Source organism: Cydia fagiglandana, chromosome 25 (genome assembly GCF_963556715.1).
Source record: "Cydia fagiglandana chromosome 25, ilCydFagi1.1, whole genome shotgun sequence".
NCBI lineage: Eukaryota > Metazoa > Arthropoda > Insecta > Lepidoptera > Tortricidae > Cydia > Cydia fagiglandana.
The window spans coordinates 6944867-6957041 of NC_085956.1; the positions used below are offsets into that span (position 1 = coordinate 6944867).

General features: G+C 39.0%; 1 protein-coding gene across 2 annotated transcripts; it reads left to right on the forward strand.

Moving 5' to 3' along the window:
• Positions 1-630: 630 nt before the first annotated feature.
• LOC134677065 (uncharacterized) lies at positions 631-12111 on the forward strand. Of its 2 annotated transcripts, none has more exons than XM_063535503.1 (11): positions 631-799; positions 1812-1881; positions 2687-2730; positions 2820-2959; positions 3666-3775; positions 4369-4538; positions 7715-7770; positions 8750-8906; positions 9313-9417; positions 10846-10888; positions 11294-12111. In XM_063535503.1, the coding sequence occupies exons 2-11, from the start codon at positions 1821-1823 to the stop codon at positions 11425-11427; spliced, it is 1020 nt and encodes a 339-aa protein (XP_063391573.1). In that variant the 5' UTR covers positions 631-799; positions 1812-1820; the 3' UTR covers positions 11428-12111. The 2 variants fall into 2 exon arrangements, with proteins under 2 accessions (XP_063391573.1, XP_063391574.1); XM_063535504.1 differs by lacking the exon at positions 631-799 and adding an exon at positions 886-1042.
• The last annotated feature ends 64 nt before the right edge of the window (positions 12112-12175 follow it).

A 12175-nucleotide genomic window follows, 5' to 3' on the forward strand; every position in this document is an offset into this window, starting at 1 on the left:
TAAAATAAAAGTATAGTTTTAGAATAATTGGCCTCAAATTAAAATAGTTTTTTGCTACACTTGAAAAGTTATACAAATTAAGTTTGTTTACTTCAGCCCAACGAAAATAATGTATAACTAACGTAACAAACTATTTTTATTACCAAGAGATTTAAGTATAGCATATAAGTACCTACAAATCCTACGATTTGCATATTTAAATTAAAAGAGCAGGTCTATCAACTTTTACGATGTAGTGAAATGCGATGAGATGCAACGCAGTGATGAATCAAGTGAAAAGAACGTGAGGTGATTAGAACTCGTAGTAACTCCGATGAGTCATTGTCCAAAGTCTTTCGCATTCAAGTAGAAGCCATTTTAAACTTTCTTGTCGTTTTTTACAAAATTTAACTCTATTACCAAACAATAAGGTTGGTATCCCCAAGCACTATCTGAATAAAATATTTCAACAAAATATAAACCCAATCGATTATATTTTGCAATTGCAATGGTATGAACTATGTTATATAAAAGGGTATTATCACACAAACAATAAAGATTTTAAAATAAATTAATTATGGGTAAATGAAATAATAGAATAATAAATGGGGTAAATTTTTTTTACTGGCAACACTGGCATTTCGCTACAAATCATTCTACATAGAATAGAATACGATTTTACCCTAAAAAGGCGATTAATGGCGTCGAATTTCACGTAGTTCTCTTGATTTCGTGTCGTGAAGTTATTTAATTAGCTGTTGTGTGTTCATATTGGTGTTGTTCAAGGATAACATCAACAAATCAATTGTTGCCATCAAAAGTAAGTGGATGTGGATTGTTGCAATAATAATAAAATTAAAAACACCGTCATGTAGAAACACCGATTTCATTGGTGTTGCAAGATTTTTTTGAGGGAATTTCAGGAATTTGACATTTGGAGAGCAGAATTAAGTTTTTGCAGTGATATTTTGTTATTGTTCATTACATTTTCTGTATTAATACTGAAAATCTAGAAGTTTACTAGGCCTGGATTGCTCTATCAGTACCTAACCAAAATGTCCATGTATGTATGTTTACCGAACATTTGTTTGTGTGAGAGAGTAAGCTTGTGGTAATATTGAATCGTGCTTTGTATTGTGTACTTTTATAAGTAAATGTACTTAAGTAACGATAGTTAAAGCACCAGTTCAACCAAAATTGCTATGACTTTATAGGTTCTATTCCTAAAAACTAGAATACTTAATGGTTTGAACACAATACATATTAGTTGTTAGTGATCATGGTCAGATTTGCAGGCAACCAGAAATTATAGATAGACAGTTTAACCTTTAGGCAGAGAAGGCAGAAAGCGACTACCTAGAGGCCTTGCATCAACTAGGGTTCCGGTGCATGTATAAAAGAAATTAAAATGTTTCATAGCCAATATGCATGGCAAAAACGAGGCCCGATAATTGCACTGCCTAGGGGCTTCGTTATGGTTAATCCGGCCTTGCTTATAAAATACTATGTATTCACAACTGGAAACAGGTAATTTTCTAGTACTGAATTGTAATAAATAAGTAATAAAATATCATTTAGTTCAGATTTCTAGCACATATTACATTATTAAATGTCCACTACAACTGCTATGCAGTTAGTTTAAGGGCATTTTCATTTTAACTTGTACTTTAAAGCGAGACTTAGGTCATGTTTCAGTAATATCTAAGCGTCACATTCCTGACAAAATGTATGGCATTTGACATTGACCGTCAGTTTTGTGACAATTGCTAACCGGTTGTTAATGGTACACAGTTAAAATTCCCTAATATTGTAGTGCTGTTTTGTTTTCACAGGGTTGAAGAATGTCAGACGAGGAACAGGTGGTCTCGGAGACGCAGGTGCTCACGGCAGAGTTTAAAGATGGTAAGCACAAACAGTACAGTTCAACTTGGTTTTCTCTAGTGAATTATTTTCATAATTATTTCTAATATTGGGATATAACAACTTTTGTAAGGGTTCCTTTTGTACCTTTTTGGTACAGAACCCTAAAAATTAAGAGGTTTTTTTTTATTTTTATTTTATTTATTAGGCACACAAAACAGATAACATTTATTACATGGAATAATTCTTTTCAGAGCAGGTTTTTGGTTGGGAATGCCATCCAAAGCATGTATGCACATCATGAAACAAATATTAGAGCGAAAACTACAACTATACTAAGACTACTATACAAACTAACTTAATTACACAATAATACAATTTTAGGCACAGTTTTAAGTTTCATTAATGTCTTTAATTTCCTCAATGTTTGGAAATTAAAGACATTAATGAAACTTAATGTAATGGTGATCGATGGCAAAGAACTTCCATAACCTGTTTCCGAAAGATTGCAAATCTCGAGTTGAATATATCAATATGGCTATTAGGTTCTTAATTAATCAGGATATTTCCATATTTCTTATCAGATAGATCTGATAAATATGGAATGTCATTTCTAAAAATACTAAATGATGTGGTATAGGATTAATATGGATGCAGTCCTTGAACATACTTACATATATCATGATCATATGTGTCACTTAACTTCAAACTCGGGTAAATCCATTTGACCCTGTCAGCTAATATCTACCATATCCCTTTTCTTTGTATTAAAATCGCACAATCTGACAGATGGATTTACCCGAGTTTGAAGTTAAAAAAGCAACTCATATTTTCATTAATTTTTCAGGTCAACTCGAAATCGTGGAGGTGACTCCATTTGACAATAATGAGGTAAATTTTGAATCAATATAGGGTAATTAATGTTTATTATTTTCATTATTCATGTTGTAACATAAAATAATTGCCTATCTATATTACAGACTAACACAGTGGAAACTATCCTCCCCGATATGGCCACCATATCTGAGAGCAGTGAAGACCAGGAACCTAAGTACGAGATCCTCACGGACTCCTCCCGGAGTCTGATGCACCTAGACCTCTTAAACCTGACCCTTGTCAAGTAAGTGACTAGTCATCTACCATAGAGAATAATACATAGAGAGCTCACTCTATACATCAGTATTAGTACCAAAACGATCGATATTTATTATTTTATGACTTCAAATTCTACCATTACCAACTAGTTACTACCTACAATATACTTGGATAAATTTAAAAGTGGAAAAATAAAAGTAATTAAGACAGTAATTTTTCCACTTTGAATTTGTTCTAAGCTTAAGAGCCAACAGGAGTGGTCATTTCTCCATACAAACGTACTCGACTGTTTCCTCCATGGGTTGATGCTAGAGCAATGATTTTTTCAACACAGATTAATAATGTCTAAATCATAGACCGACCGTTTTTTTTTTTGATAATTTTGTTTTTTAAGGCGCTAGAGCCCCTCAAAAATGACCAAAATGGCCTCATTGACTATGCCGCAATGAGAGGCGTAGTATTCAAAACTGATATCAATTAGCCAAAAAAGCAAAACGGTCCGATACAGATAATTTCATAATCATTTAGACTTCCAAATTTGGTTACGATTGGTTAAGTTTTGGAGGAGGAAACAGTCGAGTACGAAACCTCGATTTTTGAGATTTTTACGCAGGATTTTTCGCCTTGTCCTTATCGCACTAGTTTTAGGAGCCGCTTCCGTTAGCGAGACGGGTATATTTACCTAAAATATTTAAAACTCAGCTCCTGTTTCGTCTTATTCTTATCTGCAGGTGTGGCGACGGCGAGGAGTCATACCGTTTAGTGACCAATCAGGAGGCAGAAGGAGAGCTGGGGGAGACGGTCACATGTGTTCTGCAGTCCAGTGATGGCGAGGGGGAAGGTGAGAATTCATTTTCACCACACCAGCTCGGAAATGCTTACTTTGCACTTCAAAAACTGATAGCAAAGTTGCATTTTATTCACATGTGAAGCAAAGTAATCAGATGCATTGAGTTTTTTTCTTGTTTGCTGGTAGAATAGACTTTTAAATGATGATTTTGGATGATAAATATTTAATAATATTAATTTAGATTTGATTTAATTTTGTTTGATATTTTACATTTAATATTTTCTTCGGGTTGGTGTGGTGCAAAACTTTTTTGTTTCACTCCGGGGCAAATTTTGTTTAACCCCACAAGGGTTATTTCATTTTAATGAAGTCTGTCAAATATAATATATAATAATAATAATTCAGCCTATATACGTCCCACTGCTGGGCACAGGCCTACTCCTGCCAAATATACATTTGAAAAAAGTATGTACAGTCGCCATCAGATATATCGGAGCGGCCAAGGTGTTCACAATATCTGAACACGCACTCTAACGCCCTGACAATAGAGGCGTGTTCAGATATTTGTCAGCGCCTTAGCTGCTCCGATATATCTGATGGCGACTGTACCTGATGGCCAGTTTCAATAGAAACCTATGTTTCAGACGCGCAAAACGCCTACGTCGGCAAAAAGCAAGTATACTTAACCAGAGAAGATCAAGACGAATACGTCATGGTCAACGGCGAGGGCGGGCCGGTCGTCATACTCAAATCATCGCTAGAGGGCGTTGAGGAGACTGAGACGCCACCGGCGAAGACTGAGAAACCAGTTAAGGTACAAAACACTTAGTTAACTCGTCATTATTATTAACAAGATCACGTCATGGTTAGCGGAGAAGGCGGGCCGGTCGTCATACTCAAATCATCGCTAGAGGGCGTTGAGGAAACTGAGGCGCCACCGGCGAAGACTGAGAAACCAGTTAAGGTATAAAACACTTAGGCCCACTTGCACCTTTCAACTAACCCGGGGTTAACGGGTTAAATCTGGAGTTACCATGGTTACCAATACAATTTGACATTGGGTTAACGGTTTAACCGGTTAAGCCCGGGTTAGTAAATGGTGCAAGTGGCGCTTAATTAACTCGTCATTATTATTAACAAGATGATCACGTCATGGTTAGCGGGGAATACGGGCCGGTCGTCATACTCAAATCATCGCTAGAGGGCGTTGAGGAAATTGACACGCCACCGGCGAAGACTGAGAAACCAGTTAAGGTACAAAACACTTAGTTAACTCGTCATTATTATCAACAAGATCACGTCATGGTTAGCGGAGAAGACGGGCCGGTCGTCATACTCAAATCATCGCTAGAGGGCGTTGAGGAAACTGAAACGCCACCGGCGAAGACTGAGAAACCAGTTAAGGTATAAAACACTTAGGCCCACTTGCACCTTTCAGCTAACCCGGGGTTAACGGGTTAAACCTGGAGTTACCATGGTTACCAATACAATTTGACATTGGGTTAACAGTTTAACCGGTTAAGCCCGGGTTAGTAAATGGTGCAAGTGGCGCTTAATTAACTCGTCACGTCATAGTTAGCGAAGAAGACGGGCCGGTCGTCATACTCAAATCATCGCTAGAGGGCGTTGAGGAAACTGAGACGCCACCGGCGAAGACTGAAAAACCAGTTAAGGTACAGAAAACTTGTTTAACTCGTCACACAGATAAGACTCCAGACTGAGCATAGTAGCGCTACCCCCTCTGCCACAAATATAGGGTAGAGGGTAGTTATACTCCATTTTCAAGTCAAAGTGTCTTTGTGTGACGCCCGTGTCTTTGAACGGACCAATCACGGCACGGGGCTCGCTCATCGCGTCCCCCGCACCCCACTATTTTTGGCAGCATCGGTTTCATGAAATAATTGCTCGAAGCTTCGTCTAAAGGATTCCGTCTATGATTCGGTATTATTATTAACAAGATCACGTCATGGTTAGCGGGGAATACGGGCCGGTCGTCATACTCAAATCATCGCTAGAGGGCGTTGAGGAAATTGACACGCCACCGGCGAAGACTGAAAAGCCAGTTAAGGTACAGAACGCTTATTTAACTCGTCATTATTATTAACAAGATCACGTCATGGTCAACGGCGAAGGCGGGCCGGTCGTCATACTCAAATCATCGCTAGAGGGCGTTGAGGAAATTGACACGCCACCGGCGAAGACTGAAAAGCCAGTTAAGGTACAGAACGCTTATTTAACTCGTCATTATTAATTGTTTCTCCATTTTGGAATTCACGGGCCTACAAATCCCGGTCTTTTGATAGGCTTGCGTGGGGATATAGATCCAACACGTAGAGGCCCCTTGGAGAGCTTTAATGTCATGTAGAACGCCTGCTGGAACCCGTTCACAGGCGCAACAATAAACACCCATGAACCGGTCGCAGCAGGCATTGGGACTATTGCAGAAAAAGTGAATAGTATACCGGTCTATGGATTGAAGTTTGGATGGACAATGAGACTGGGCTATTGTAGAGAAGTCCGGACACCTGCCATAACAATGCTAAAACACGTTATCGAGGCAGGTGGTGACTTGCCGCTGACTAGATGGGCCCCTGAAACTGCCGTCGCGAAGACGACCAGGAGCAACATCGGTGTGAGCGGCTCAGGGGTGTCGAGAGGTGTGCGCCGCTTTCTACCCAGTGGCTGTTAACAGCCACTGTGCCAACTCGCGTCTTATGCATCTTTCACTTCCACCCCTGGAGCATATAGCTCTAACGACTCCTCTCTGGACGGCCAATGAAGGCAAGCCAGAGCTGAGAGTCCTGCGGGTCCCCTTGGGGTCCACTCCGACCGACGAAGACACGCCGGAGACGGAGACCCTGACCGACTCTCGGGAGCCCTCGGGTCCGTGGGGTCGTTACTCCCCAACAGCTCGCCACAAGCTGCCCTGCGGGCTCATTATTAATATTATTATTAACAAGATCACGTCATGGTTAGCGGGGAAGATGGGCCGGTCATCATTTTCAAATCATCGCTACCTGGGAAGGAATTCTGGCCAAGATGGAACACTCTGACAACACCGATTGTCGTATGTGTAACGAAGAGGAAGATACAGTAAAACACCTACCCCCTTATTCATAAACGTTTACTAAAGTTGAGAAGCCGATAATAATCGTTTGTCCCTTTCCGACGTATTGGTATGATGGAAAGGGACAAACGATTATTATCGGCTTGTCAACTTTAGTAAACGTTTATGAATAAGGGGGCTAATGTGTGAATGTCACGGCCTCGCCAGACAACGAATGAAGGACTTTGGAGCGGGATATCTGGAACCAAAGGACTTTAAAACGCTACCCATGAGCTCCATCATCCGACTCTTAGAGGATATAACCAATGGAGACGCTTTGTCTAAAATTTTCGGTACAAAATAGTCTGCCGTTTTTTGCGGGGGAGGGGCACATCAAATGTATAGGTACGTTATGTCAGATAAACGTCAGTCCATACATATGGTTGACATGTGGTTGACCATTGGCCGCCTATTTTCGACAGAGGGGAACGCCTGTTAATGGCGACTCCATTGTTAATTACTCCGAGATCCGACTCATGGATATGGTGGGAAAAGCTCTTGAGTAGTTGACGGATCTTCTCTAGGGGGTAATTGCACAAAAGATCCCTATGGGTCGAAGTGTATCCGCAAGGGCCCCCGAAAACAATAAGATAAGATAAGATCGCTACCTGGGACCCTATTACTACGACTCCACTGTCCGTCTGTCTGTCACCAGACTGTATCTCATGAACCGTGATAGCTAGACAGTCAAAATTTCCACAGATTTCTATTGCCGCTATAACAACAAATACTAAAAACAGGATAAAACTAATATTTACGTGGTGCTCCCATATAGTAAACGTGATATGTTCGGCGCTTTTTTGCGTAATGGTACGGAAACCTTCGTGCGCGAGTCCGGCTCGCACTTGGCCGGTTTTTATTTAATTATAGATTTTTATTTACAGAAGCAACTAACAGCTGTGGAGTTATTAGAAAAAGCGAAAGCCCTTCAAAAGGCCAAGTAAGTTACTTATTTAAAAAATATCACCAAGAAAACCAAGAAAAGTCTGCAACGATTATGATCAGAGATGGTCAAAATTTATTCGAATGACGAATAACGAATAAAAATAACCAAAATTTATTGCGAATGACGAATGAAAATGTCGGATGATTATTCTTATTTGAATAAATTATAATGGATTGGATCCTAAACTACGTCCAATTCATCTGCGAATAATTTATTGGTCGAATGAATCGTTTCGAATAATTTGTTTATTGGAATACCTTATTAACTTTTCACGGTTTAGAAAGATTTGGCAATTGTGATGTGCTGATGTGCATTGCAACTACCTAAATAGTTGCTGTAATTATAAATTATACGCTGTGAGATTCAATCTGAAGCAGACAATTGATCCGCGTATAAATCTTCATCATCATCATAATTTAAGAGCATGGCTCTTGTCGGTGGAGTATGCGCCAGTTTTCGCGGTCCTCGGCCAGGTTCTTTAAGTCCCTGTAAAACACGACATTTGCTTTTGCTTTTAGTTGAAGCTAGTAGAGGAAGAGGAAAACCACGAGCAAGCTATATACAACAACTAAAAGCAAAAGTATAAATCTTACGTGAATAAAAATATTGTGAATTATTGTTTATTCGAATGATTATTCCGATAAAAGTTTATTCGAATGTTGTCCATCTCTGATTATCATAGCATACACAGTGCAAGTGTTATTATTAAGTTAGTTTAAACGTCATTTTTCTATGAAATTATGACGTAAAAATAACACTTGCATTGCGTGTGCTATCAAAATCGTTGCAATCTTTTCTTGGTTTAACTCTAGTCGTTTTTAAGTGTGACAAGTGGGCTTCTGAAATTATATTACAATCTCACCAGATTACAATACAATACTCTTTATTGCACACCTCACATACATTACGTTTTTGATTTATTGACAATACATTTGTTAAAAAATGGTTTATATAATTATTGCATTTATTCCAGGGCACAAATGGTAACCCAAAAACGTGGTCGCAAGCGCCGCGGCGCCCTACCCCCGCCGCACGAGCTGTTATCGTCTCCCAACTTTAAGCTGTTCCTGTATTCATGCAAGCTGTGCGCTTTCAAGTGTAACGCCATCAAGGAGCTGACGGCACATAAGGTTGATATTCTTATATTTAATATGAAACACCTACTGACATGACAAAAAATTATCAAAGGTTGTCTGGAAGAGATCGCTTTTTAGAGATAAGACCGCCTGTTGTTTAACCTCTTCTTCCTGTATTATTTGTTTTGTTTTCTGTAATGAGGCGTGTATTTAATTAAGAGTATTTGGCGTGGCTCACTCCGCGATTTCGTCGCGATCGCGATCATTTATCCATATATATAAATTTTTTTGATAATTTTATTCGTGTTTATTTTGAGTTATAGTAATGTATCGATAGTTGGCAGTAAATTTACAGTGACTACAACATTTACTATGACAGGACCCCTCTATACTATCTATTCTTTTTGCGGTCATATCGTACCTAGTAGTATTACTTATTCTGTGGCTTGGTCCCGCGCAGGCGGCGGAGCACGGGCCGGGGGGCGCGCGGCTGAAGGGCGCGCGGGCGGCGGCCACCACGCTGCAGTGCGCGCGCTGCCCCTTCCGCGGCGGCTCGCACTCGCAGGTACGTTTTTTTATATACAGGGTGCTTCCTGTAACAGGAGCAATAAATTAAACTAAAGGCTGTACTCCTCAAACTGACCAACATTTGTTCGGCAACTTTTAAAAATTATGAATCCTTTAGACTCCCTCTTTTTCATACAAAATAAATATTGCCTTCGATGTACGCTAACATCAGTGTGTTTGACGTTACTTGTCACGCTTTTAACATAACAAAATTTGTAATACATTGCGTCTTAGAATAAACTTTAAAGTGTAATAAAAATCAAACCATGAGTTATTTTCAAAAGTTGCTGAACAAATGTTGGTCAATTTGAGGAGTACAGCCTACAGTTTAATTTATTGCTCCTGTTACAGAAAACACACTGTATATTAATTTTTATATATGGGCTCATTTAGACGATGCGAGAACTCGCATCCGAGTCTCATACCATTGCGGATTTTGATCGGTCGGTTGAATTAGACGTAACCAACACTCCGCAATGTAACTAAAATCGCATGCGAGTTCGCGCGCCGTCTAAATCAGCCCTATCTGTTGACTCCATGCATGAACAGTTTTTATGATTAGGTTCGGTAGTTATTTGTTTTTGTTTCTGTTGTTTCGTTTTTAGCAATAAAATTAATAAGTGTGAAGAAGCACGGTATTGGACGAAGAGGTGGGCATCATTCGAATAAACAATGATTTATTCACATGTGATTTATTCGCGAATAATTTATCCGCGGATAAATCATTCGATCACTTTTCAACTAACGAATGACTTATTCGTTATTTGATTCGAATAAATCCACGAAAATTATTTAAGTTTTTTGGCTTATTCCATTCAAATAACGAACACGAATAATAATATGTTTAATGTGACTTGTTATTAGTGTATATTTGTTCTGACAAGCTAAAAATTGTTAGAGTTAAAGGATAAACCTAGGTAGTATAATAAACAAAGGATTAGCGTAAACAATGAATTACTCACACACAAAGTTAGTAACTTTCTAGCCTGACCTAGAAAGAGATAGCTATATAATAAAAGAGTGAAAAACCCATTTTTTCACAGCAGGTTTTTGCTTCAGTGCGAATCTGGCAACGCATAATTTATATTTACAGTAGCTATTTAGGTAGTTTCAAGTAGTTGCATTGCACATTACAGTTGCCAAATCTTTCTTAACCCTGAAAAGTTAATAAGGTATTCCAATAAGCAAATTATTCGTGGCAATTCATTCGACGAATAAATAATTCGCGGATAAATTATTGGACGAATAATTTATTCAAATAAGAATAATCATCCGACATTTTTATTCGTCATTCGCGATAAATTTTGTTATTCTTATTCGTTATTCGAATAAATTTGCCCATCTCTGATTGGAAGTGATAAAAATTACCCTCAAAACCTGTCAAAACAATAAAAACACCAATAAAGTTTGAAATAATTATTTTCAGTTAATGAAACACGTGCAGGAGCAACATTTAAAAGACACAAATGGTAAGTGAAGAATAATAATTTATTCTTTTTATTTTTTATCATGGCAACTAACGTGGCAAAAAATTATTAACCATAGCAGAATATGTGGCGTTTCCAACCAAACGGGTACTTATTATCGGTTGTCAATAAGACGCTATTAAGCTTAGAACCACCGGTGGTGTAACACTCTTACAGTAGATGTCGCTAGGGTCTCCTTGACCCATAATATGGTGGAAAGGTTTGATGGCTATGGATGAGGATCGCGTCAAATGCCGTCTTTGGCGTCGTTGTCACGATTTTGCGTTGACGTCAATTGCCGTCAATGGCGTTCAAAAGGTTAAAAAATAAAATAAGACGCTATTTCCAATAAAGCTTCCCTTTAGAGTCTTAGCGTTTTATACCATAGATAATTTTCTTTGATTTCAGCGGAAGTATACCTGAATTCAGCGGAAGCGGAAGCAGCGGATGTCCTGGTCTGTGGCGCGTGCGGGTTCGAGTCCGCGTCGAGGCCCGAATTCCGGCGCCATATTGAAGACAAACATAACGTTAACGTCAGTTGAGACCTCTAACTATTGTTACTGCTCTTATCAACGTTCTCGGAAACGGCTCTAACGATTTCGATGAAATTTGCTATATGGGGGTTGGGGGGGGGGCGATAAATCGATCTAGCTAGGTCTTATCTCTGGGAAAACGCGCATTTTTAAGTTTTTATGTTTTCCGAGCAAAGCTCAGATAGTGTTAGCAATGTTAGGATCAGACCGGGGAGTGTAAGGCACTGGTCCCACCGCGAGCTAGTAAGCTATGAGCTATCGGCTATAAACACGAACAAAAGATAAGCACTCCCGTGTAAATAAAAGAGACACGGCGATATTTATAGTTACTCGCCCAGAGGTGAGCTATATAGCCGATAGCTCATAGCTTACTAGCTCGCGGTGGGACCAGTGCCTATATTTCATTTTATAGCGTGACGTGATGTACGCGTTTGCGTTAAGTGTAATTTTGTATGGAATTTAGAGTTTCTAAAACTGCCCGCTTGGCGCGGTGTTCAAAATTCCATACAAAAATAGACATAACGCAAACGCAACTATCGCTCTTGCACATTCGAGCGATAAAGAAATTTCGTATATCGCGGTAGGGCCTCTGATCCCCAGCTAGGCCTTATTTAGCAATACAAGCTGATGACTGTATCGTATTAGGAAATTAATGTTATGTAAATTTAATTAGGAAAATAAATTATACAATTATTATTGAGTTTTATCTGTTCCTTTAATATAATTAGACTCTGTCCACTTTAACTTTGCACAAACT

Bases quoted from the DNA above. Each gene is read 5' to 3' on its own strand.
- LOC134677065 (XM_063535503.1), top strand. From the start codon at position 1,821: ATGTCAGACGAGGAACAGGTGGTCTCGGAGACGCAGGTGCTCACGGCA. The intron at 1,882-2,686 runs GTAAGCACAAAC...TTAATTTTTCAG, and splicing joins CACGGCAGAGTTTAAAGATG to GTCAACTCGAAATCGTGGAG. The intron at 9,418-10,845 runs GTACGTTTTTTT...AATTATTTTCAG, and splicing joins GCGGCGGCTCGCACTCGCAG to TTAATGAAACACGTGCAGGA.